Source organism: Xyrauchen texanus, chromosome 44 (genome assembly GCF_025860055.1).
Source record: "Xyrauchen texanus isolate HMW12.3.18 chromosome 44, RBS_HiC_50CHRs, whole genome shotgun sequence".
Classification (NCBI taxonomy): domain Eukaryota; kingdom Metazoa; phylum Chordata; class Actinopteri; order Cypriniformes; family Catostomidae; genus Xyrauchen; species Xyrauchen texanus.
Window position 1 is genome coordinate 3901800 of NC_068319.1, and position 27407 is coordinate 3929206.

The window sequence follows — 27407 nt, forward strand, 5'->3', positions numbered from 1 at the left end:
TTTATGGCATGTTGTTCATAACAGTTGTCAGTTGAGGGTGCTATTTTGCTGTTTTTGACATATGATCCTGGACGGTGTCGGTCTCAATTTCCATTGAATAAAGCTCATATGGTATCTTTGGAGTGCAGGGCTTTGGAAAGAGGGGGTGTGGCTAGTCTAAGCTTGTGGACATTTTAGAACGGCTAAAATCACTTACAGCACCTTTAACATGAGGCCAGAAAATGCTGTTAACTTGAACTGAACCCGCAATATTCCTTAATTTGGCATTCAATTATGCCTATTCAACCACCCCCATTCTCACTAGTGTAACACAAATACATGTCTTTCTCATTTCTGTAATTTAAATAAAATTAATAAAGAGTGAAATGTGACCTGGACAAATTTTTGTGAGATTCACCAAAAATCATATTGCACAATGCAAAATTCTTGGAATACATTTGGAAAATATGCATTAATCTCACCTTCCAGATGTCATGTTTGACCAAATTAACATCAGTGTGTGGGATGCCATGCCACCACCACGCTTTGCTCCTCGAATATGCCAACAGCACAGTGTTTATTTCAAAACTGCTGTGTTTGAATAATGCAGCATCCAGGCCACTAAGTGTCAGTGTAAGCCATACTTCGACATATTTCAAAATATTACAGAGTGAACCTTTAACTTCAAATTTAAATGCTCTGCGCTGCTTCTAGCTTTTTTATTTATTTATTTTTAGCATAATCCCGCATCGGAGCGAGGATACAGGCGCTCTATCCCAGCTGCGGAGCGCCTGTCCATCTGTCTTCGGTTAGTAAATGTATATAAAATGTTAAATACAGTATATTAAATATGTTAATTTACGCTATGCTAGCAATGTTTTTCAAACTGTGTGGTACGGATACCACTGTTGGTGCTCTTTCTAGTGATACTCAGTTAACTGCTGTAACGTTAACCTAAAAAATAAAATATTATTTTGGCAGACGTGATAATGTCTCTATCTGTAAGCAATATGTAGTGCTCTTTCTAGTGATAACGTTACTCGGTTAACTGCTATAACCTAAAAATGATACTGTCATGTCTCTATCTGTAAGCAATTGTAGTAACGTTACTCTTTCTTTTGATAATCAGTTGGTTATTGGCACACTAGTGATTTAAACCATATACACATATACCCTTTTGTTTTGAAGATTCAAAACTTTGTTAAATTGCTTGCAAAATTGCTAGCAAACAAACAAATATGGTGCATTAAAGTAAAACAGACTGGTTATTGTATATAGTTGAATATGTAACTACAAGTGTACTTATAAAAATATTTTCTAGGTTTCTTGCCACAGGGGACTCATTCAGGACCATAGCGTCCAGCTTCAGGGTTGGTGTCTCAACAGTGAGCCAGATCGTCCACCAGGTTGTGACTGCAATCTGGGACTGTCTTGTGGAGGAGTACATGGCTGTGCCCACCACTGATGACTGGCGTGTCTTCAATTACCGCCTCTCCAGAGCCAGGTGCGGGACATGCTGGAGAGGAGCCACTGCCAGGTCTGGGTCGGGTTGCGGCCAACAACTCCTCCAGAGAGGCACTCCGGGTGAGGGATGTCTTCATGGCACACTTCTCGGCGGAGGGAGCAGTACCATGGCAGCCGACGGAGTAGCGCTTGAAGTCCTCCTCATGACTTCCCCACAACGGCTCTTTTAAGAGCCACCCACAAACCTATAAAGAGCTAAACTATCTAAAAAATAGTCCATTATTAAGCATAAGAACACGTTGTTTTGAACGGCCCCTTAGAGCATTCATGTTTGAACACTTTTGAACACTTGGTTGGTTTCAAATTATGATTTGTTTTATTTTATAAGGTATAAAGCTGAGATAATATTAAAAATTTTGCACGTAAGGAAAACACTTGAATTACGCAATTGTCTTTATTTGTTTCATTTTAAACACAATTCAAAAAGTTAAAGATTTAAAAAAAGATTGGAAGAAACTACAATTACCAGCAACAAGCGCGAATGAACGACGTCAGCACGGCCAAGAGCGCGCACGTTCAGGAGCGCGTCAATGCGCGTTCACTAGACGCTGGAAGCGGAGCGCTGATGCTGAAGATCAGAGGACACAGTGGGATACGAGCATCACCGGGAACCGACTGAAGAATCGAGCCAAATATTCGGTCTTCGGTAGCATGCGTCAGGACGGATCAATGCAGGTTTGGCCTTGTGTTTTTAAAGGACTTATTTCCATATGGGGCTTTGAATATTAGGTTATTTCATTATAATTTCGGTTCTGCTGAACATTTCCGATTTATATAGAAATTAAGATAAGGCAAAATGTATTTGATTGACTTGTGTAATATATTAACCTTGTAATCAACATGATTAATTCAGTCGTTATTGCCAAATGGATATTAGGTTGAATAAAATGGGTAAGTGTTATTGATGGAAACACACCCTAACCATCTGTAATGTGGGGGTTGGGGGGAATATTCCTGTATTAATCATTTAAATAGCTTTTAATTGCATTTTCGCTGTACATTTAATATTATCTAAATAAAATAACCGTATATCTAATGTGGTGTATGAGAATATTTATAGAGGTGAATTTCTAGATTATTTCAGCCAATAATCAGCTCTAAAAATACGTGAATTTTAACCTTATATATATATATTAATATTGTTTTATTTTATTTTTTTAGCATGTAGAATTAATTTATTTAGCTGGTACAATGTAGACCAAGTGGTCCTGTGGTTTTCAATGCTCATTCAGAAGTTTCCTCTTCACTGATTCTTAATCTGTTTTATAGATTAATGTTTAAGATAATACAAAATGAAAAATGTTTTACTATTATAACATAGAAATAGACACTCAGCTTTTAATGCATTGCTTTGCAAGTGAGAAACACATAACATTTTAGACATTTCCCAAAACAAAGATTAATTTAATTTGTGTCTGTTTATATTGTTAAACTATTTACAGTAATAGCGTAAATAAATCTAATATATTTTTATATTATTTTAGTCTAGTGTTTATTTAGCTGTTTCTGGTTTTAAATATCATTATATCTGATAAATATCAGACTGACACCTAAAATAAGCAGTAATGGTCTGAAAGTAATATCAGAGAACTTCCTAAATGCCCCATCTTTGATTAATCGAAATGGCATTGTCCATAAAATGCCTGGAACAAGTTTTATTATTACTTTTAAAATCTTCTCTTCTATCTTCATTCCTCTGTGCAGACTGCTTGATTTGTTCTCATTTGTAAAATAGAGCTCCATAATAGATGCAAATAAACAGTTCAAAAATATATACATAGTTGCAGATAAAATGCACATCTGGTGGTGCTGAAGCCGGTTTGTTTAAAAGCGTCTTTTCTCGTTTCAGGTGGCGGCACAGAAAGAAGGTTCTGACCAGAACTTTGATTACATGTTTAAACTGCTGATCATTGGAAACAGCAGTGTAGGAAAGACATCGTTTCTCTTCCGATACGCTGACGACGCCTTCACGTCAGCGTTTGTGAGTACAGTGGGCATCGATTTTAAAGTCAAAACTGTCTACAAGAATGAGAAGAGAATCAAGCTGCAGATCTGGGTGAGTCGGCCTACATTAGTCAGCAGATTGCATTAGTCATTCGATTTCATCAAGTAGCTGTGTAGCTTAAAATTAGGCCATTTAAAATGATGTCTTGCTATCCTTACCAGTGGATAACTTACAGAAATGGATGGAAAGTATTATTTTTATATTACATTTTTTTTTATCGCGTATTGGCAGATGGGGTAGTGTTCAGGAAATCTGTATGAAAACAGTCAGCGATTTTGGTGGCAAAGAACGACAAGCATATTCACCTCTACCTTTAAAGCAGTCTATGATAAATAAATATTGATATAGTGATATTTAACGTATTTCTAAATGCTAATAAGAGAGTTGAGTTAAGACACACACTAAAACCAATGCTCCATAGTTGCGTCATATTTCTAGGCAGAGTATTTAGCCAATTTGATCGGACTGGCACAAACATGTGAGTCAGTGTGGTAAAAAATGGCTTCCATGCTCAAAGCAGGTGGTGAATGAATATGATGGATGAAAGTGGCTTTGTGAAATGATGTTAAAACATGTTCAAGGTTCAAGGTATATATATATATATATATATATATATATATATATATATATATATATATATATATAGTATATATTTACATATCACACGAGCAAGAGTGCGATATGACCCTACATAAGCACTGCTATGATTCGGCCACAGGCACAAGGCCGCAGGCCGAGTGTCATAGGTAATTACAGCAATGCTGATGTAGGGCCATATAGCACGATTGTGAGTGTGATATTGCTTAAATACAACAGTTCAATGAACAAGTAAATTTAAAATTTTTTGGGAAAAACGCATTTGTGCATGGAACTACTTTCTTACGCAACAGATCCGAATCTGCCGTTGCTGGTTCAAAACAAATGATGCGTCCAAACCTCTGTTAGTAATTCAAAAATGTCACTTCAGAAATAGTATCACGGCTTGTGCTGTTTCTAACAAGTCATTGGATAAACAAGGATAGACGGCTGTATGTGTGCGTGTGTGAGAGAAAACGAGAGAGAGCATGTGCGATCACCTGTTGCCACACCCAATCAGAGATGCTGTCAGCTTTCTCAGTGGAAAATAGACGTCCAAGTGGGGGTATTCTTCTCTATTTCGCTGTAGCCGGTGCGCAAGAGTCATTCACTATAGAAACAGCGATGTCCTCTGCCATTTTAAACAGAATGTATCCAATGTGGAAACTCCGATAAAAGGTAAGCACATGAGTTCTGTAATAGATCAGTCAGTTGTGTCTCTCAGCATGAGCCTTAATCCTAGTTTTGGTAATGTATTAGTAATACGAGCGATCACAGAGCACAGTTCTATGTAAACAATGACTAACAGATTCACTTTACATCAACAACTGGCTCATATTACACACAAATATGATCTTTTGCCACCACCTACTGGCTAACATGTGTAATTTAAAAAATAAAGCCAGTAACTCCTAACAGAGACACTTTAGTTTAGAACAGCATGAACGCGGTATGATACACATAGTGAAGCGTCTGTGTGCTGATACTGTCACACCATCAGTGCTCATGGAACGTCTCTCGTCCAATCAGATTTGAGTACCGGAACTATCTGTGGTATCTATATATATATATTATATATTAGTGCTGTCAGTCAATTATAATATTTTATCGCATGATTTTAAAAGTGCTCAGATTTGACTCTATATACTTCTTTTTCTGTCTAAATGCATTTAGTTCCTTCTTAGGAAATAAAATATGTGTTAAATATTTTAAACTAATTGCATGCATTAACATATTTACTTAGACAGCTATATATATATATATACTGTATATATCAAGTCAAGTCAACCTTTATTTATAGAGCACAACTAAAAACAACAGAAGTTGACACAAAGTGCACACAAATAAATATACAATGATATATATATATATATATATATATATATATATATATATATATATAAACATAATTGAAAGATAGAAATAAATACTTTCAAATACAGCATCATGTATTTACCTATTTCAACCTATTCAAAAGCTACAGAATAAAAATATGTTTTCAAAGAAGATTTAAAAATGGCTACCGAAGAAGCTGACCTCACATGTAAAGGGAGACTGATCCAGAGATTAGGACCTACCACAGAGAAGGCACGATCGCCCTTATATCTATAGAGACAACGAGGAACCCTCAAAAGAAGTGGATCAGAAGATATGAGCGCTCCGGTGGAGGAGTAAAGGAGGAGAAGGTCACTGATGTATTTGGGCATGAGACCAGATAGTGTCTTGTAGGCATGAAGCAGAATTATCAAATCGACCCAGAATTTTACAGGAAGTCAGTGTAGAGACACTAATACAGCGGTAATGTGATCCCTCTTTCTTGACTCTGTTAAAAGCTTAGCCGCTGCATTTTAAACCAGCTGTAGTCGGGATAACACAGTTTGAGGGAGACCATTGTACACTGAGTTACAGTAGTCTAACCTTGATGAAATTAGTGAGTGGATCACAATTCCCAAGTCCTTATTGGAAAGAAAATGTTTGACTTTTGCGATAGATCTCAGGTGGAAAAAGCTACCCTTGTCTAAGCTCACTGGGAAATAAAATGTATAATCATAAGCATTACAATGATAAGATATGCTGTACTTCTGAAAAATTGAGTTCAGAGGAAGCCCATACAGGGAAAATAGTAAGGGTCCTAAAATCGACCCTTGAGGGACACCACATGATAATTGAGCCAACGTAGAAGAAAAATGTCCTAAATGTACAGAAATCATCCTATCTTTTAGATAGGAGGCAAACCACTGGAGGACCATAACCTGGATGCCAACCATACACTCAAGACGATTGAGAAGAATATTATGGTCGATGCTGTCAAATGCAGCACTGAGGTCTAATAAAACGAATACAACAGGTGAACCTAAATCCATGGCACTGAATAAGGGTGCACTGCTCCACACAATCAGTATCTGTGCTAGGGTGTGCAGTCAAGTCAAGCGTGAACCTCCTAGAAATATATATGTGAATATATGAATATATTATATCTTTCCAGCTCTGTACTATTTTCGTTCTTCTGTAAAACACAAAAGTAAGATTTTAGGCAGAATATCCAAACTACTTCTTTCCATACAATGAAAGTGGATGATTAAAACTATAAAGTATAAATAAAAGTAGTCTATACCACTCTTGGACTATATTCCAAGTCTTCTGAAGTTGCCCCAAATTTCAAGTTGATTTTCATTGATTATCTTGCCCTCCACTAAAGTTCTTGAATCTCACTTGTGGTAGCTTATACTTAAATTTGCAGCATCATAATTGGTCATGTGACACATGAACCAATGACATTTGGCATCAGTGATGACGCAACCTAGTGTGACGAGTGTAAAGCTGCCATTTGTTTAATTGAACACAAATTCAAATGAGATTTGACAGCTAGAGAGGAGCTTGCCGTAAAAATCACCTTCTGTTTTCATTGTATGGAAAAGAGCCGCTCGGACATTCTGCTTAACATCTGCTTTGTGCTTTACGAAGAAATTAAATATATTGGTGAACTTATTTGGATTAAATCATGATTCCTGATTCTGAATTGATGTTATTTTCCAGATAATAGGCAAGCTTAATGGAAACTAGCCTAAAGCTTGTGCCATTGCTGAAAACTGCTGTGTGTGGTTTCCAAATTGAGTGGGCTGACATAATTGATTTGGAGAGGTGGCCAATACTGTACATCATGTGTGGAGAATTATTATTGATTACACATTCAGTCAGTTCAACAGGTATTCCATTCCTAGGCTTACAGTCATTGATTATATTGGAACAGTCACTCTCCTTTATCTGAGCACAGCTATTATCATCTAATTTAAAGCTTAGAGTTTTATATCAATATTCAGATGCTATTTGATCATAATCCTTTCAGTCGTCAGTGTTTGCTTGTCAGAGATGGGTGTTTTATTGCACTTCCAAAAAGTACTTTGGCAATGCCATGATACAGTGATGGAAATGTATTATTATAATTTTTTTTATTACAAAATGTTGTGGTGGAAAAAGATACATAAACACAATTGTGAAATTTAAACTCTTATTATCAGAATCAGAATGAGTTAAATGCCAAGTGTGCTCACATACACAAGGAATGTTTTTTGGTGATAGGAGAAAAAAGCAAGTGCACACAGAACATTATAGTGAGACACAGAATATAAAACAAGAGAGTAAGAGTATAAATAGACATATATAGGAAAAATAGGACATATAACATAGAATGGCGTATGTACATGTACAAGTAGTAATATATGTGCAAGGTAAGGGTATGTACAGTTATTTAATTAAATATGAGTGACATTTACATATGCACATGAGATATTTATACATTATTGCACTATGGGGAGTCTTGAAGGCAGATTCATTGTTCATGTGGTAAATGGCGTGATGGTAAAAACTGTTCTTGTTCCTGGTTGTCCTGGCGCTGAGTGCTCAGTAGCGCCGGCCAGAGGGCAACAGTTCAAAAAGAGAGTGGATGGGGTGTGTGGGGTCCAGAGTGATTCCACCTGAATGTTTCTTAATTCTGGAGATGTACAGGTCTTGGAGGATGGGCAGAGGGGCACCAATAATCCTGACTGTCCGTTGTAGTTTCCTTTAGTCTGATTTGGTGGCTGAACCAAACCAGACAGTTATAATAAATAAATAAATATGCAGATAGTTTATTATTTGATGCCTAATTTCTTTTTGTTCCTCAACACTAAACCTCATCTGGTAAATTATATGTGTGTGTATACAGTGCTGGGAAAACCTATTTGCACCCATCCTGATTCCTTCTGTTTACGTATATATCTCACATTAAATTGTTAAAAAAAATTCAAACAAAATCTAACATAAAACAAAGGCAATCTGTGTAAACACAAAATACAGTTTTTAAATGATAATTGTATTTATTGAGACAAAAAAAGTTACCAATACCAACTGGGCCTGTGTGAAAAAGTATTTGCCCCCTTTAGTTACTAAATCCACAAATCTATGAAACTGCATTCATAATGGGGTTCAACTAGACTAGACACACCCGGATTACTGCCAGCCCTGTTCAATCACATCAACACTTAAATATAATATTTTTAGCAACATGTAGTTGGCTAAAAGGTCTCACCCAGTAGCACACTATGCCAAGGTCGAAATAAATTCCAGAAATAATGAGGAAAAAGTTGATTGAAATCCATCAGTCTGGGAAGGATTACAAAACTATTTTAAAGACTCTGGGACTCCAAAGAACCACAGTGAGAGTCGTTATCTCCAAATGGAGAAAAATTGGCACAATACTGAACCTTCCCAGAAGTGTCCAACCTTCCAAAATTCCTCCAAGAGCACAGCGTCTACGCATCCAGGAAGTCACACAAAAGCCAAGGACAACATCCAAGGAACTACAGGCCTCTTTCGCATCAATTAAGATCATTGTTCATGAAACAAAAATGGCATGGAAGAGTGGCGAGGCGAAAACCACTGCTAACCCAGAAGAACATTAAGGCTCATCTGAATTTTGCCAGAACACACCTTGATGATCCTCACAGCTTTTGAAGAATGTTCTATGGACTGATGAGTTGAAAGTGGAACTGTTTGGAAGACGGGGGTCCCGTTACATCTGGCGTAAATCAAACACAGAATTCCACAAAAAGAACATCATACCTACGGTCAAGCACGGTGGTGGTAGTGTGATGGTGTGCGGATGCTTCGCTGCTTAAGGTCGACTTGCAATAATTGAGGAAAACAGGAATTCTACTCAAGTCCATGAGTTGAAGCTCAAGCGCAACTGGATTGTGCACAAGACAATAATCCAAAGCATAGGAGTAAGTTCACCTCTGAATGGCTCAAAAGAAGCAAAATTAAAGTTTTGGAGTGGCCTAGTCCTGGCTTGAACCCGATTGAGATGCTTTGGCAGGAACTTAAACAGGCAGTTCATTCTCGAAAACCCTCCAATGTGGCTGAACTAATGCAGTTCTGCAAATAAAACCACAGCGTTGTGAAAGACTGATCTCCAGTTATCGGAAGCATTTAGTTGCAGTTGTTGCTGCTAAAGGTGGTACAACCAACTATTCATTTTAAGGGGGCAGTTAGTTTTTCACATGTTTGTTTTTTAGGTGTTGGATAACTTTTTTGCTTTAATAAAAAAAATACATATATTTGAAAACGGTATTTTGTGTTTACTCAGGTTGCATTTGTTTTATGTTATATCTTGTTTGAAGGTCTAAAACAATTTAGTATGAAAAATACACAAAAATAGAAGAAATCAGGAAGGGGGAAATATTTTTTCACAGCACTGTATATATAATTATCTGGTGAATATATAGGCTATAAAAAGCTTAATTTGTTAAATATGGAGCATAGTAAAAGAGCAAAGTCTCTATAATTTTATTAATAAAGCCCCAGTGTATTTCATGCGTAAAAGTCCTACGTTATGCACCAAATCTTAATTGTTCTGGTAATTATTGGAATTTTGGTTGCCCATGTAAGGAAAGAATAAGAAATCTTTGATCATTCTATAAATCGATTTAAAAAAACTATCAGCTGATTAATTGTTATCGGCCTTCACCACCACCTTAGTTATCGGTATCGGCAAAATCCACTATTGGTCAACCTATAATTACCATGATAGTTAATACCATGGTACTACTATAAGACACATGTCCAAAAAATTAATGGCATTTTCTTGGTAGTTTAGTACCACTTTTTGGTACTTTGTTAGTGTAGGAAGACCTTAAATATCTGTAGTCAAATGCTTGGTATGTTCTTTTCAATAGTGCCTTTACTCCGTTATTTAAATTGTTAAATACTGCACAAACTATGGCATTATGGAGGACAAGTGTCGCCCCAGCTATTTCACAGTGAGTTTATGGCATAACAAATGTGCTAAAACGATCTCAAGGGTCTTTATGGCCTCTGTCATTGTCCTAAAGTATTATCCAGATGTAGAGGACAGGAACAGCTGGGCTCCACACTTTTGTTCCAGGAAATGCAGCAAGCATCAGTTATGAATGATGTCTCTCATTCAGCGCAGTTAGAAGAGCTCATTTAAACATATAGATCTGTGCGGCTTCATTCCTAGCTTAAAGAATGCAAGTCAATTATTCCAGTGAAAAGCTTTTCAGTGTTCCAAGCGCATCTGCCCCGACAGCCCATTTAAAGTAACAATGCGCATTTAACGGAAACCCAAGAATGCATTATAGTTACTCAATCAGCCATTAAAGCGTTCAAGACTATTTATTAAAAAGGCAGAAGAATGAAAAGTAACCAAACAAAATCACAAATGAAAAGGCCTACATTTTTTAATTGATCACCTTTGTAAGATCTTACAGGTTGTTTAAAGTATCTATTTTTTGACTACTTGTCTAAGGCCAGAAACGTACTTTATGCAAATGTGCATGCTTGGCCAACGCATTGCCAATATGTGCAGTCTGGTTGAACGTGCTGTGGCAGAAACAATGCACAAAATCAAGCTTAAGGAGCTAGAAGCACTTGAGTTCACATACTTGTGTATTTTACGGTCTTAAAGGGGGTTGCACATCAGTCACAGCAGGTGAATTCAAAATCATTGTTGTCTTTGAATGTACGATCACCACCGACCGCCATTCTGTGTCCATCATCGGTGCCTCGCTACGACTTCGGGGCTGCTCAAATGTTTTGTGCACCACTACAAGATACATTTTGTATAGGCAATTTTTCAGTAACAAGTTTGTCTTTTGTGTTTTAGCAGCTTAAATAAAGCCTAGCCTACATGTAGAGAAATTTTACAATGAATGCACCATTATTTACATATACCAACATGCTCGTCAATGTCACTTTGTTCATATTTGGAAGAAGTGAAAAACCTTCAGATGTCAAATTTTTCTGTAAGAGGATTCATGTCAATGTTTTGGACTGTCAACAATGCACTCTACAGTACGTGCAATACCTTTGCTTTGTTCTAACTGTGATGTGGTGCGGTGTGACGTATTGTATGTGATAGACTCTCAGAAATCAATGCACATTCCGAATTACTAATTTAGAGTTTCTTAGAAGAAACATTATAAGATGGATTCCCATGTAACTCACATTCATTATTAAGATTGGCCATTACACACTCTCACCTTACACCTCTGAACCTGTTCTAATTACACATCCTCTATTATACAAATAACCAGTATGTTTATTTAATTGACGATGCAACCTGCACCAACAAGTCGTGTGGCAGTCTGTTAATGTCATATATAGCATGTACTGTAGATGTTGTGGGGATTACAGTGTTTGATGGTGATATTTATAGAGCAGAGCAACCTGATGTAGTACCAATCCATACACTATAATAAAATGTATAGCAAAGGAGACATTCACAAAAAACTTTTTTCAATAGTTTTTCCAAGTATACAAAATATTAAAAATCCCTGCCTAACGTGGATAGACAACTATAAGTAAAGCATTTGTTGGTTGATTTCAACGTAAAGTATAAACACTGTGACTCTGTGGCGCTATCAAAACATTCCTCAGTTTGTTTGAGCATCACGACCAACCCGACACAGGAACATTGGCTCAACCGATGGCATGAGTTAACGGTTGGGCTTTCGTTGCAATTCTATATGGTCACTTTAATGGCTCAGAAATGACAAACTTTACCTTTAAAATGGCCAGATATCAGTAGAATAATTGGTCATGGCGATATACATTCAGTAGGCCTATTTTAACTTTAAACCAAATGATTTATCAAATTTTTACTTCTTTATAATTTCTTTCTTTAAAAGAGTTTGATGCTTAATAATAAAGTTATGGTATAATGGGATAGCAGTGTTACATACATTGGTGACAAAGTTATTATTAGCATTTCAGTATTGGATCTAAATCTTCATCAGTCTTTTGCTGACAGTGCTTCATTTCCACCCTGAAAATGTATTCATTCATCCCCCGTGTGCTTTGGTCAGAGAAGCCGCCACCACCAATGGCAGGACTATTCATCTCAAGCTATTTTTACACTCTCTCGTTCAATCACAAAGCCTGCTGGGAGAAATCTTAGAGGTAGAAGGAAGAGGTGAGTGAGTTCATGTGAGTGCGTGCTTTCTTTTCCCCATGGCGTGTACCTTCTCTCATTCACTGAGATTTTAGTCCCCTTTTAGCCGATGAGCATTGTGTGCTATGTTTGTATTGTCAAATGTATGCAAATTAGCACATGAATTAGTTAACGCCTAATTTGCATATCAATGTGGCGATTTTGATGATGTTATTAGACTTACATTTTACTGTATTCAGCTGTAGTGTCTCCATTAAGTACAGTACATTAGGCTGCATGGCCATGATATATTGCCTTAGCTAAACTTTAGCTAACTTATTACATTAGCTAGTACATAGCATGAGTCATGCATATTAGCAAGACACAAGTGAACTATATTTGGCCTTTTGCTTTTGGCTAATTAGCTGTAAAGTCGAGCCACTGGTAGCTTAGTCTTTTGTTCATCACCACTCACCTCCATCCAAGCCAAGAAAAACACAACTGGGATAGGAGCTGGGAGGGGCTGCTGTCTGCCTGTCTGATGTGCCATGTGTGCAGTCTGATGTGCCATGTGTGCTGCAATGCTGCGCATAGACGAGAGAGAGAGAGAGAGAGGGAGGGAGGGCATTGGAACCTGAAAAAGTCTCATCTCCCCTGAAAAAGTCTCATCTCCCGACCTGATATTTAGATTTTTTTATTCAATAGGTATATTTGTTTGTGCGCAAACAGGAATATATGTATATATATATATTCATATCATCCCAGAAAAATGGGCACTTTTTCTCGAGGAAGAAAAAGGGCAGGTGCTCTAGCCCCCTTTGATGTCTATGTGTGCACGTGCCTGTCTTTGCGTAAGCAGAATTGATTTTCTGCAAGATTCTGCGTCTTTTCCTTAGACTGTGAACGTGTCAGCTGTTTTTTCCATTCCTCGTTTGCTCAGCTGCTGATCGTAAGTATTTTCGCTTACTCCTAGCATTCACTCTGAATTAAATCACCCCTAACGATCCAACAGCAGCCCCTGATGAAAAAGGTAACAGCCCATCTCCTAAATGACTGACTTACCTTGTCTAACAGTAATTTAGTGGCCCAATGAAAGGATAAAGGGTTAGTCTACATGGATCAGATCAATAAAGCTCTTCGCAGGGTCTGGAGCGGCTCCACATGCATGAATCTGCAAACGGACCAGCCACTCAGAATGAGGCCAATGTATTAACGGATATGCTCTTCATTACCTTAATGACGGCACCGCCATGTTGCCATAAAGGAAATGAAAAGCACACTCTGTCTTTTCTAATCCCTTTATACACAAAGGTGAAATATCCAACCTCATTTAAGCTGGAAGTGGAGAGGGTATTTGCTTATTTTTAATGCAACTGAAAATGTGAAAAAAATCTTAAATAGCTCTTAAAAATTGCATTGCATGTAGTGTTTTGTTTATATGGTGCAACTGAATCTTATCGTGCAAATGATATTCCTTTGACACCTCCTAATCAGGATGACAGTCATGATGCTCTTGTCAGTTTGACCTTTAAAATGCACCAAGCACACATCAAGTCTGTTTCAGTAACGACTCATCTACTGTCTTTCATCTTTTTATGACCCAATGAGTTAAAGATGGTGAAAAGTCTTCCTGAAGTCAATCTCTTCATTTATTAGAAGCAACTGGTTAGAGTTTGAGAGGAAGGGGAAATTAAGAATACACTGGACAATGCAATGCTTGCTCTGACCAAGACCTGCCCACTTGGGTCCCATTTACACCTTGTAATCAAGATGTGTTTTGGGGCATTCTGTTTGAAACGGGACAAGGCTAAAGACTGTTTTGAGATTTGTCCACTTCTCAAAATGTTGTTCGAATGGATAAGCGTTTCATTGAGGAATATGTAGCTTTTATGCTTTTGATTGTGGACTACACGATGTCATCTCTTCGGATTAGACTGTAGACAGCAGACAGCCCATGTTGACTCGCATTAGCGTCAGATGCGCATCAGCTGTACGTTTGTTGGATTTGAAGCTTGTCCTCTTACATTAGACTCCTGAGGAAGCACATAGGAAACATCCATTTGCTTTACACACATTCAGCTCATATGTGAATAGTCATCACAAATTGAAATATAGGAATATAAATATTTGAATATTGTTGTGAGATAATCGTTATGTAGCTCTTTTTCATACAACAAAAGTTTATAGTGACCACGTCTTTCAAGCTTGAAAAAGGACGAAACAAACAATTAAAAACACCAAAATTTGGATATTAATTTTCATATTAGTACGTTACTGATGGTGAGTAAATAATGGCACAATTTAAAGTTTTTGTGAGAACTATAGAGCGCAACAGTTCCTGCCCACTTTTTTAGCCAGCTTGGTTCTGGAAGTATTTTTTCCATTAATTTTTCCCAATAGGGATTTCATAAAATCTTTCATAAAATACTTCTAAGCCATGAACCAAGCCAACCAGCTCTGAGGTGGATCACAACATTACTGTGACAGGGCGGAGGGCGGGGCCGAGTCGTGATTTTACACACCTGGTCCCTTATCAGGCAAATCAAGCCTTCGAGAGGGATAAAGGCCGACTGTGGATGGTGGTGCAACCGAGAGAGAATGTTTATGGACTTGTCTGTTCTATGTGTGTGTTTGTGTCTTTTGGTTTCCGTTTTACATTAAAATATGATTTATATTGTCAAGCCGGTTCATGCTGCCTCCTTTCCCTTAATCCCTTTACAATTACAAACTTTGATTGGAAGCAAAAAAGTATTTAAACATCAGACAAAAGTCAAAGGTACAAGACTGTTTACTTAATGTCTTTGATTGGCATTGCCACTGACAAAAACACATAAATACAGATGGAAAAATATTGAACTATTGATTTAAAAAGTTCACAAGGACAAAACAAACAATAATGTGGTGTAGATTGAGTTGCTGACCACAGCAAACAAGTGAAGAGGTAATGATCTGAGATGTCATCGCTCTGTGGTAGAATTTCTATATTATCAACATTAACTCCATATAACAGAATTAAATCTAGCATATGATTATGGCGATGAGTTGGTCCTGTCACATTTTGTCTGACTCCAAGAGAGTTGAGAATATCGATAAATGCTAATCCCAATGTGTCATTTTCATTATCTATGTGAATGTTGAAGTCACCAACCATTAAAGCTCTATCTACATTAATTACTAGATCTGATCGAAAATTTGCGAATTCACCAAGGAAATCAGAGTATGGCCCTGGTGATCTATATACTATAGCAAGGGCAGAAGATGACTGAGATTTTTTATATATATCTAGCATTTCTAGTTCAAAATTCTTAAACTTATATCCTGTCCTCTGAGAAACACCAAAAACTTCACTGTAAATTGTAGCAACACCTCCTCCTCGATCCTTCAGATGAGGCTCATGTTTATAACAATAACCTGAGTAGATTCATTTAAACTAATTTATACATCCGGTTTAAGCCAGGTTTCAGTCAAACAGAGCACATCCAAACAATGATCTGTAATCATTTAATTTACAATTAGTGATTTTGTTTAAAGAGATCTGATGTTTATTAGCCCTACCTTTTATATGATGTTTATCTTGTTACGTCTCAATGTGATGCTAGCAGATGTTCGGATTAACCAGTTTGTCTGCTTCCTGACCTGGGCCCCAGTTAGTCAAATACTATCACTATTAAGAAGTTAGTAGAGAGGAGAGCGGCACCTTCCCTGGAGGGATGGAGTCCGTCTCACTTTAGCAGGTAAGGTCTAACCCAAAAACTCTTCCAATTGTTTATAAATCCTATGCTGTTATCCGCACACCACTCTGATCTGATGTCACATGCTCGAGCCCCAGAAATGCATTTAACAATGGTGGCTGGAGTCTATATTTTCACCTTCCTTACAATAGAATCACCAATTATTAAGGCTCTTTCAACATGATTCTCATTGGGTGCATCACTGAGTGGGGGGAATCGATTGGAAACCCTAACCCGAACAGGAGAGTGGTGTCGTTTTGCTGAATGAGTATGCTGCTGAAACGTCACCCAAACGCCCTGCGGGGGCTCTACAGCCGGAACCGGAAAGTTTGTGTGTTGCTCGCTATACTACCCACATCTGAAACAATATCTACCGGCTTCTATTTTTCACTGACCTCCACTAACATTCGAATGTGTGTTTCTAACTCATTAACCTTCTCCGTCAGCCTGACTACATTTATCACATGTGAATCCCTCACTGCTGACAGCAGAAGCTATAGTAAACATGTGGCATGCAATGCAGGAAGAAATAACATGAGTGGATGCCATGACTTACCGCTATTGTTTGTTGTTGTTGTTATGGTTGTTCTTGAGTGGCGAGGGTTTGAGTTCGCTGTGGTTTGATGTGGTTCCTGATCAGCAGATGTTTCAGATTGATGCAATAATCCATGTAAAACAGAGTGGAGAAAATGAATGCACGCAGGCGAGAAGCGAGATGTAGACAAGTGGAATAAAGTAGAAAAGAGGAAAATCCTGAAGCATCCGGTAAAATTGCAAAGATTGCAAATGATGAACTTGAATATGCAAGAATAAGCAATGCTAAGCAGGCTAGCAAACTACACAGACTCGTACAGCATCAATTCAATAAGAATCAAAATATTGCAAGTATCTTCTATCATCCAACACCTTGCGTCCATAATGCTGTCCGTAATGTTCTCCCGGAGAGGTCATATCTAAGGTTGACCAGCACCTGCTCAGGAAGAGTCCATCTGCTCTGTTTGCAGTAATTAGAGCCATCCACTTCAGTGTGTGTGTTCAAACAAAGGCCTTTAACACAGCTATAGAAAGATGCTCAGAGCCAATTTTATAATAGCTAAAGGTCCTACATCATAATAAAGCTCCTAATGGAGCCTAATGCTTTATTTTGTGGCTTGCTAGTGTGTATGTGTGTGTTTGCTCATCTCTGTGTGCGTGGATGCTTCTCTATTGTACTGTTTGCATGTGTGTGGTCGCATATTGGATCTGTCTGTGGCAGATAAGAGCTCATACTCTGCGGGATTCAAGCTTTGGCACGGCAGGGAAAATTGCCTGTTTGCCACGGTCCATTGCACACTAGAGGGCAGTGTTAATATTGCGGTGTCACGTGGGAAGCTCATTTAAAACACCTTATCAACGGTTTGTGAAGTTTTACTGTACAGTATATTCTACCATTATGGATGACTCATTGAGTAAAACAGCAGGATTATAGGTCTTAGTTTTCATGTGAATATGGTTAAAGATGAAGTGTACTGTCTGTACTACTAGCATCACCCAACCAAATGGAAGAAATAAGGACTGTTTTCAAACAGGATTCCTGAATGCTTTGCCTTATCTTCCATTGGTTGGACGGACAGTCCCACCTTAAACTGAAGCCACAGATTCAATTTTGTTATCTCAGGTTGTTTGAGATGCTCAAACAAATAGAGCAATGTATTGATAGTGCCACAGAGAAGCATTATTTAGACTTTTCTAGGTAATCATCCTATAAATAGTTATAGTGGAAAGGAATGATTATTTTTATTTGTAACACATTTAAGGTACTATGTATAGGTGTTGAAACTATTTGTTTACTAACACCTTTACATAGTATATGACTATAATAGCATGCCAGAAATTGGCATGCTATTATGTCATAACAGTGGGCTAATTTACATATTTACATATGAACACCAATTTCGTATTCAGGAACTTGAATTATTGAACCCACCCTGATTATATTTAATTATAAGAGTCAAAGAGAGTGGAAAATGGTCCTGAAAATCTAGATTACAATTGTTTTTGGTTCAACATACAATTAATAAAGGGAAAAGTAAAATGCTAGAATGTAAAAATATCACCACTTTAAAGTCAGTAATTTGGGAACAACCTGGAGTGTGATATTAAATGACATTCTGACCACTTCTGTCAATCTACTGAAATATGTGAATAAATTACATGTAACATATCTTCTTTTTTCCAGTTTTAAATAGTAATGACATTCAGTTAAATTGAGATGAACCTTATAAATCACACTAAGAAGCTGATATGTGTTTTTTTAAAGGATACCGCTGGGCAGGAGCGATACAGAACCATCACCACGGCATACTATCGAGGAGCCATGGGCTTCATCCTCATGTATGACATCACTAACGAGGACTCATTCAGAGCCGTCCAGGACTGGTGAGTGACCTCTGCTGTCCCAGGGTCAGAATAATGAGCAAAGTTAGGAGGAGATGCTTTCAGATCCAAAATCTCTTGATGTTTGTGATCTCACGGCCATAAACTGATCACGCAGTGTGAGTTTTGCAGGCAGTATTTCTCCAAAACAGATTGCGTTTGCAGAAATAAAATGGCAGTGTTTTAAAAGAATTGTATGTGAGTTATTGTATTTTAGTTATTTTGTTGAGTCTGTTTACATCGGATCAACCTGAGCAGACTGACCAGAAAAGCTATGTAGCCTATTAGCACCATCACAGCTGTAACGTTGGAAATGTTTTGAGGACTGTAGATAATTATGTTTATTTTAAAGCATATATTGAGTTTAGTCAGAACCCTGTTGTACCGCTTGTTGCACCGAGATTATGTACTTACTGCAGATACAGGGGAGGTACTCGTGTATTACAGGACTCAGGCGTTGATAATGTCATGCTGATGTTTTTCGGAAAAAATAAAATTATTTTGAGGGTGATGACTGTGTAGTAAGCTCAATCTACGGCATTTTTCATACCACTGTCTCCTTAAGATGTTTCGCTTATTTTTTCCTCTTTTGTAAGTCGCTTTGGATAAAAGTGTCTGCCAAATGAATTAATGTAAATGCAATCTAGATTTATAAATGTCAGTTTACATACTTAATCTCCGTATCTAAATGCTATAACCTAGTATAACTGAACAACTGATCCCTGGTGATAGTTTGAATTTTTTGTTCTTGTGTAGGAAATAAAATTTTTACATGTTGACTCGTGACTCGTCTCAATCCGGGTGGAGGAGGACGAATCTCAGTTGCCTCCTCTTCTGAGACTGTCAATCCGCACATTTTATCACGTGGCTTGTTGAGCGTGTTACCGCTGAGACATAGCACGTGTGGAGGCTTCACGCTATTCCCCACGGCATCCACGCACAACTCGCCACACGCCCCACCGAGACCATGAAGTTACCTCATGTGACTCTAACTTCCCTAGCAACCGGCCAATTTGTTTGCTTAGGAGACCTGGCTGGAGTCACTCAGCACACCTGGATTTGAACTTGTGACTCCAGGGGTGGTAGTCAGCATAGATTAGACCAAGCAGAGTTCAAACGCCATGGGTGGACTTTCTGTCATGATAATCAATTGTATCTCTATGTAGCTCACTTAATCTTCTTTGAAGGAATGCATCATGAGTGCACAATCATTGATTCTGTTGAGGTACCCTTGTTTCAACTATTTCTTGCCGGATGTTAATTAACTCTTGATGCATAAATTCAATAATAAGAACCATCAGGTCCAATGAAGCTTTACTGAGATTCTCCCTCCACTTTGTGCAAAACTCCTTATCATTTCACCTCGCTCTGTGCTTTTTGAATACAATACTATAATATAGTAAAACATATTATTTTACCCTGCCCACTGTGCCTTAATTAATTAAATTTCAGAGGTGGAGAAAGGTATTACATTTAGATGAAAACAGACTTCTTTTTATGTTACATTATATTATTTAAATATTGTTTTATTATTTTATTTTAGAATAACGTGAACTGATGAAGCATTAAAGGAGAATTCCTGGTTCAATACAATTTAAGCTCAATCGACAGTATTTGTAGCATAATATTGATTACCACCAAAAATTATTTAAACTTGTGTGCCCCAGTCACTTCCATTGTAAGTGCCTCAATGTAACCCAGATTTTTTGTTTTGTTTTTTTTTAAGAAAAGGAGGGGCATGATTTTTTGTGGTAATCAATATTATGACACAAATGCTGTTAATTGAGCTTAACTTATGTTTAACCCAGAATATTCATTTAAGAATAAGATTAAAGACATTTATTAAGAAAGTAAATAGTGTCAAGTTTGATTTCATTGGTCTGTAAACAGCTACAGAGGCTTTAGAAAAACAGTCTTCAGGAAATACTTCTGGTTAATATTTAACTACCATCATTTAAATTTCTCTCAGTGTTAAATGTCAGCAGGGTTCAGGGCTTCATGTTTGCTGCTTTATTGATCAGCTCAGTTGGACATTTGGCTGTGGTCTGTGAGCGGAGGTTCATTTAATTAGGGTAAGGCGAGAGAGACTAATGAACGTCAATGATTAGACTGAGGAACTGGAACAGAGAGAATAAAGAGAAATGATGACCCAGATCAACCACTGTCTCATTACAACTGTAAAAATACTTTGGATATCCTAAGGTTTATTACTTTATTAATCAGAAATAAGTTCTGGGGGTGAATTTGCAATTATTTTCATTCTGTGCAGAAATGATGTCTTAAACCCAAAATGTAATTTTCTGTCATAATTTACTCACCCTAATGTTGTTCCGAAACAGTATTACTTTCTTTCAGTGAGCTCAAAAGGAGTTTGGATGAATGTTGTTTCCCATAAAATGAGAAAATGAGGCGATTGAGCTCCAAAAAGGACAAAAAAAAAAAAAAACATACGACCCTTGTGCTTTATTCCAAGTCATCTGAAGCCAGACGATAGCTTTGAGTGAGAAACATGGGTGTATCTTCGACTTCAGGCACTGTAGCACAGTGAACTTCGAAAGTAAAATTTTTTCACCCTCTCACTAGTTGTCCAACAGTGCATGCATCACTGGAGATTTATGTCAGGACACCTCAAAGCCGACTCCTTTGTCTTGCTGAGGCTATTTTCATAGCTAACATTTTACGTATCCTAATTACATAAAGTTAAATAATATATTCAAATGTTTTGCATAAGTTGGGAAAATTACAGCTTGATTGTTTTCCCAAAGTTAAAGTTTTTTGGTTTTCCCAAACATCAGCTGTCTCATATTTCATCTCAAGCTTGCTCTTCTTGGTTAATAATTACACTAACCTTTTTAAACATTATTAGCGGCAAAATTGTTTGGTTTGGTGTGAAAAAAAAATACTTTTCACACAGTAAATATTGAAATGATTTGTTTAGATTGCTAAACAAACTTTGTTTATATTATCATAGTTTTAAATTGTAGTTTTATAATGTATGTTTATAGTTTAATATTGAATGTCTGGGAATGGGACAAGGCTAAAACAGTGAAGTCTATACATAAAAGGCATTTGAAAGGTACCAAAATGATAAAGGCCTGGTTAAAAAATGTCTAAGTCAGTTTTAATGTGTAGTATAGCTAGCTATGTTTATATATATATATATATATATATATATATATATATATATATATATATATATATATATATATATATATATATAAATAGTAGCTCAACTGTAGTCTAATTACATTTTGTGGAGCATGTATTTTGGCTAGCTACAGTTTTAGAGAAGTTAATGCTAACAAAGAGTGAAGGAGCTAGTTTATCCAGTTTAGCACAGCTTAGCATTAACATCAGATTAGTGTTGAGAAAAATGCAAGTGTGGTTAAACCCTGGAGACTCAATCCAGCCGCTGGAGGGATAAATGCAGCTGTGGTCAGTGAACTGACAGCTAATTAAACCAAACGCACACAAAACACTGAGAGAAACAGAAGAAACTCTTAACACGGGCTCTGCAATATGACTGTTTTGCTCTGAAATATATGAGCAAGTGCTGTAATATGTCGTGGGCTTCAGTGATGGACTGGACCCCCGCTGAACCACCAGCTGTCTGCTGGATCTGCTGTCGCCATGGCAACAAATGCTGCTCTACAATACAAGCGTTTTTAAAAATCTAGACCTGAGAAGATCGTGTAAATAGCTTAAAAGTGATAGTTCAACCAAAAATGAAAAATCTGTCATTATTAACTCATCCTCATATTGTTCCAAACCGGTGTGACTTTCCTTCTTACGCAGAAGACAAAACTCAGTCTGTCTTTTCAGCAGTCTGTTTCCATTTATTCTTTCCATAGGGGAATTGATTTTTAACGATAACTTATAAACTATGGAGGACCGAATGTGACAACATTTTTTATTAATTAATTAAAAGAATAAATACATTTATTTGCAAAGAAATGTAAAAGAAAAAAAGTGTACTTACAAATAAATTAATGTTTAAATTGTACATAAAAGATTATTTATACATTCATCCTTATTTATGCTATATTGTTATTTCCTCATTTATTTATTTATACATTTATTTATTTCCATATTTATTAATTAGGGCCTAAGCACTGAAAGTGTGGAGGCCCTAATGTTCTTCTGATTATTAATATACATCTTTTCATAGTTTTGGGTGCTTTTGGGGCATGTAAGGCGGGCTCTGTAGCACCACCTTTTGACTAAAGTGGTGGGGTCAGTTTCATCTACAGTCACCAAACTTGGTACATATATTGACCACATCAAGCCAGACAACTTTTGTAATTACAGTCTTTAGTTCCGCCCAACAGGAAGTCGGCCATATTGGATTGAATTTGTATTTGTATTTATTTTTTACTTTTTTTTTCTCTCCCCAATTTGGAATTCCCAATTCCTCATAGTGGCGTAGTGACTCGCCTCAATCCAGGTGGCGGAGGACGAATCTCCATAGCCTCTGCGTCCGAGACTGTCAGTCCGCGCAGCTTATCACGTGGCTTGATGAGCGCATTACCAGGGAGACCTAGCGCATGTGGAGGCTCATGCTATGTGACTCTACCCACCCTAGCAACCAGGTCAATTGTTTGCTTAGGAAGCCTGACTGGAGTCACTCATCACACCCTGTATTCAAACTTGCGACTCCAGGTGTGCTAGTCAGCATCTTTACTTGCTGAGCTACCCAGGCCCCCTCATTTTTTACATTTCTTTGCTAATAAATGTATTTATTTATATATTTTTAACATTGTCACATGCGGTACTCCATAATAAACGTTTAAAGATAGACCTAATGTGAGCTCCGAGGTAGTTAATCGAAGTTATATGCCTCTGCTAAAGCCATCAGTCCACGTTATATTAATGTAATTGGAAAAATAAATTGTGTTTAATAGTGGCATTCCTGGTGAAGAACTACACTACCCATGATCCTGAGGTGGAAAATCCACCAATCAGAAAATCGTGGCAAACAAATCGCAGCAAAAGTACTCCGCAGCCACTGCCCACCATGAAATAAATTGCTGAGCACTTTATGATGAATTTAAGCTTTTCTAACTTTTTTTATTCATGGCCTTTATTAATCCTGACTTTAGAAAACAAACTTGCAAGTGTCTACTTTCAAAGGAGACGACAATAATGCCTGTAATACAAAAGAGGTGATAAACTACAGCCATTTTATTTTGAATAGTATGTACATGAATTATGTACATTTCAGGCTTGTGCTCAAAAAAGGTGAGTGCAAAGTAAATGGTTAATTGGTTAAGATGTCTGTATACTACATATACCATAAAACTGTACAAATAGGCCGTGGAAAACACATTCTAACCATCATTCTTGTTAATATTCATATATGGAGCTTAATTGTATTATTTGAGTGTACTGTAACATCCTTGGTTGTTTGTAACTAGGTCAACCCAGATAAAGACGTACTCCTGGGACAACGCACAGGTCATCCTGGCAGGAAATAAATGTGACATGGAGGAGGAGAGAGTTGTGTCCATGGATAGCGGCAGACTGCTGGCAGAACAGTTGGGTAAGTTCACGTTTCTTAACCCCATCCACTATCAAACCCAAACTGAGATTACCTCCTCTTCTCTGGACCAATCAGAAACTTTTGCACCTAGGAAGCCAGACAGGTGGGTCAGTTTAACTTTGCTTTTGATTCATAACCCAGATTTTACATGGGACATCAAGCGGCAACCCAACTCATATTTAATGTAGTCTGGGTCGTATTTTCCCTTACCTTGCATTGTTTTGTTTATGGTTTTCGAAATGTTGCATTTCTGCTAATATATAGGCACTATTATAGAAATAAACATCAGATGGATAGTCTTAGGCTTAGTTCATGTAGCATACCCTCACTGTGAATAAATTAAAGCATATGGAAAGTCTTTGCAGCTTTGAACTCGGGCGATAATTATACGCATATAATTGGATCACACCAGAATGTGCAAACAGCTCGTCTTGTAGCTCAAGCTAACACAGAACGGTGAAAATAGACACATTTACTGCCTGATGTAAACCAGGACGTACTGTACCTCTGCCATTTTCAGCCTCTTGACCAAATAATCAACTCATTAATTGATAATCATGATTTGTAAAGTAGCACACATTAGTTCTGTTCCAAAACCTTAGACAGCATTTTAACCCTGTAAAGCCTGGCATATGAAAAAAGAGTCACGTTTCGTGCAAGTCCGCCACCATTTTAAATACATCGATACAAACATTGAAACCACTTTTTTCACAAATAACCACTAGATGGTGCCATAAATGTGAAACGTACAAAGCTGTCAAACGTTGTTTATCATATTTGATACACATGGCGTTATAGGGTTAAGGCATCATAGGTGCACTTGTGACGCTCTACCTCGTTTTGCCCATAATCGAAGGCAGCATTGCTTGTATCCAGTAAACACTACGACATGCTAAGTGACAAAATCATTCATTCAGTACTGAAACGTGTCCTTAAAACTAATCCAATTCATTCAGAAATGGAATATTTCAATATTTGCTTGATTTATTTTCACCTAGAAATTTTAATTCTGAAATAATTTTAGGCCAAATCCACACTAATCTCTTTTCAATTGAAAACTTTTATTTTTCAAACTTTGTTTGAAAGGTTTTCAGTTTCCAAACGTCATCGTTTTCCGCCGTATGCGGTATTGGAGTGTTTTCGAAAGGTTTTTCGGTGGAAAACAACACTGTTCTAGTGTGCAAAAGAAGTGTAAACATTGCAAAATTTATGCATTTTCAAACTTAATCACCCTCATATCATTCAAACCCTGGAGGACTTTTGCTTGTGTGGAAAGAAAAGGAAAAATGTATTAATATTTCTGTCCGCCTTTTCAATACAATGGCAGTTGATGGTGACTCACTATAAAGCTTTCAAAAGGTATATGAAAGGCAAAAGGCATATTTAAGTATTAAAATATTTATAAAAAAAGGTTTGGGGATAACTATCCCTTTTACTAGGGCTTGGTGTTGATACAGATTTACCAATTATATTCCGATTCACAAGCTCTCGAATTGAATCAATTTGATGCCGCTTTAGATTCGATTGGATATCGACTTATATGAGTTTATTTCAATTTGCTTACATATGAAAGAAATTAACAGCTAATGCTGCTAATTATACAAGAGACCTTCTAACTTGGCACATTATGAAAATATTCATTTTAGAAGTTATATTTTATTTGTTTATATAATTTTGTTCACATTTTAGCTTTTAAAAAATCCATGCATTTCATCAATTAATATGAAAATATACTGTATTATAATATAATTAAAATACAGTATTTTGTAATTTTAATATAATTATATTTTGGTACACGTTTTTTGTTTAATGCATCATTTGTGCTATTTACAGGTATTTACATTGATTTGTAGAACACACGATAAAAACCGTTACTGTCTCTTTAAAAAAACGACATTTCTGTAAAGAGCATCTGTAAATGAGCACATGTTAACAAGAGAGGACTCAAATGCCATTTGTGCTATGTGTGATTAGAATAAAAGTTTTATTTTGCCTTGTTTTTTTTTTAATAAAAGCAATTGACTGTGAAGAACAAAAAGGATATTTTTGAATGACAAATGGATTGTGTGGATCTCGTCTTTGGACACATTACACAAAAGCGAGTCAAATCAAACTTTAACTCTCAACACACAGTGAAAGGAGACTGAACTTCACCAATGCATGCCTCAATCACTGGTGTGATCAAATTTGAACATTTACAAGCCTGTGGCTAATCACAGACTTTCAATCTTGAGATTTAAGAATCAATATAGAAATCATTCAAATGAGGATAGCGATGCATCAGAAAATCAATATTTTTATTCATGCCTTCCTTTTACTTTCGCAATATGCTAAAGTCAAACTCTATTGCAATCAGTTTGAGTCATGTCTCTCTCTTGTATGCTTCATTTGAGGAGCTCGATTTGTTTGGTGCGCAATTGGAGAAGAAATTACGTTTTTATAAATACTTTCCAGTGAATGAGATTTATATTTTGAATTGACATTTCTTCTGACTCCGTTCCCCATCTTGGACATAATTTTGTTGCTCACTGATTGGAAGAGCCTTCATGTTGGCTGCGTGCATCAAAACACACCGTCTAGGTAGGCAACTTGCCAGGTTTTGCAACAGATATAAACTTGTATGGTTTTGATTCTGTCCGACAGGTTTTGAGTTTTTCGAAACGAGTGCCAAGGACAACATCAACGTGAAGCAGACCTTTGAGTGTCTGGTGGACATAATCTGCGACAAGATGTCAGAGAACTTAGAGACTGACCCCGCTGTAACCACAGGAACCCAGGGAACAGCGAGGTTAACAGATAACCCTCCACCACTACAGCAACCTAACTGTGCCTGTTAGTGCTCACTTTACAACATGGTAGCATCTGTGTGTGTGAGTGTGTGTTGTAACTCCTTTACATAGAAGTATATATCATTTAATGTCATATAATGCAGATGCTGGAACAACTTGAATCTGATTGGTGCATGTCATGAGTCATGTGACCCTTTACTGTCCAAGACCTACCCCATGGGAACAGAGCTGTCTAAGAACTGCTGCCTTTAAATCACATCGGAATTATCGTATTGACGAGCACACATGAACACCACCACAATGTCGAAAACACAAAGAGTCCAGACTTAATTTTTTCGAAGGTGCTTAGAAAGTTTCCTATTTTTGTTTGGACATGAAGAAGAGACAAAAATAATAATAATAATTTGTAATTGATATGATG

The 27407-nt window shown here is 37.1% G+C and overlaps 1 protein-coding gene across 1 annotated transcript; it reads left to right on the top strand.

Annotated features, from left to right (window-relative positions):
- The first annotated feature begins 2052 nt into the window (after positions 1-2052).
- On the top strand, positions 2053-27036 carry LOC127636990 (ras-related protein Rab-3C-like). Its single transcript, XM_052117816.1, has 5 exons — positions 2053-2178; positions 3353-3559; positions 18543-18661; positions 24073-24197; positions 26841-27036. The coding sequence occupies exons 1-5, from the start codon at positions 2155-2157 to the stop codon at positions 27032-27034; spliced, it is 669 nt and encodes a 222-aa protein (XP_051973776.1). The 5' UTR covers positions 2053-2154; the 3' UTR covers positions 27035-27036.
- The last annotated feature ends 371 nt before the right edge of the window (positions 27037-27407 follow it).

What these genes read in the sequence shown, in the direction of transcription:
- LOC127636990 (XM_052117816.1), top strand. Translation starts at nt 2,155, where the DNA reads ATGCGTCAGGACGGATCAATGCAG. An exon ending in GTCAGGACGGATCAATGCAG is followed by an intron (nt 2,179 to 3,352) that starts GTTTGGCCTTGT and finishes TTCTCGTTTCAG; the next exon opens with GTGGCGGCACAGAAAGAAGG. An exon ending in GAATCAAGCTGCAGATCTGG is followed by an intron (nt 3,560 to 18,542) that starts GTGAGTCGGCCT and finishes GTTTTTTTAAAG; the next exon opens with GATACCGCTGGGCAGGAGCG.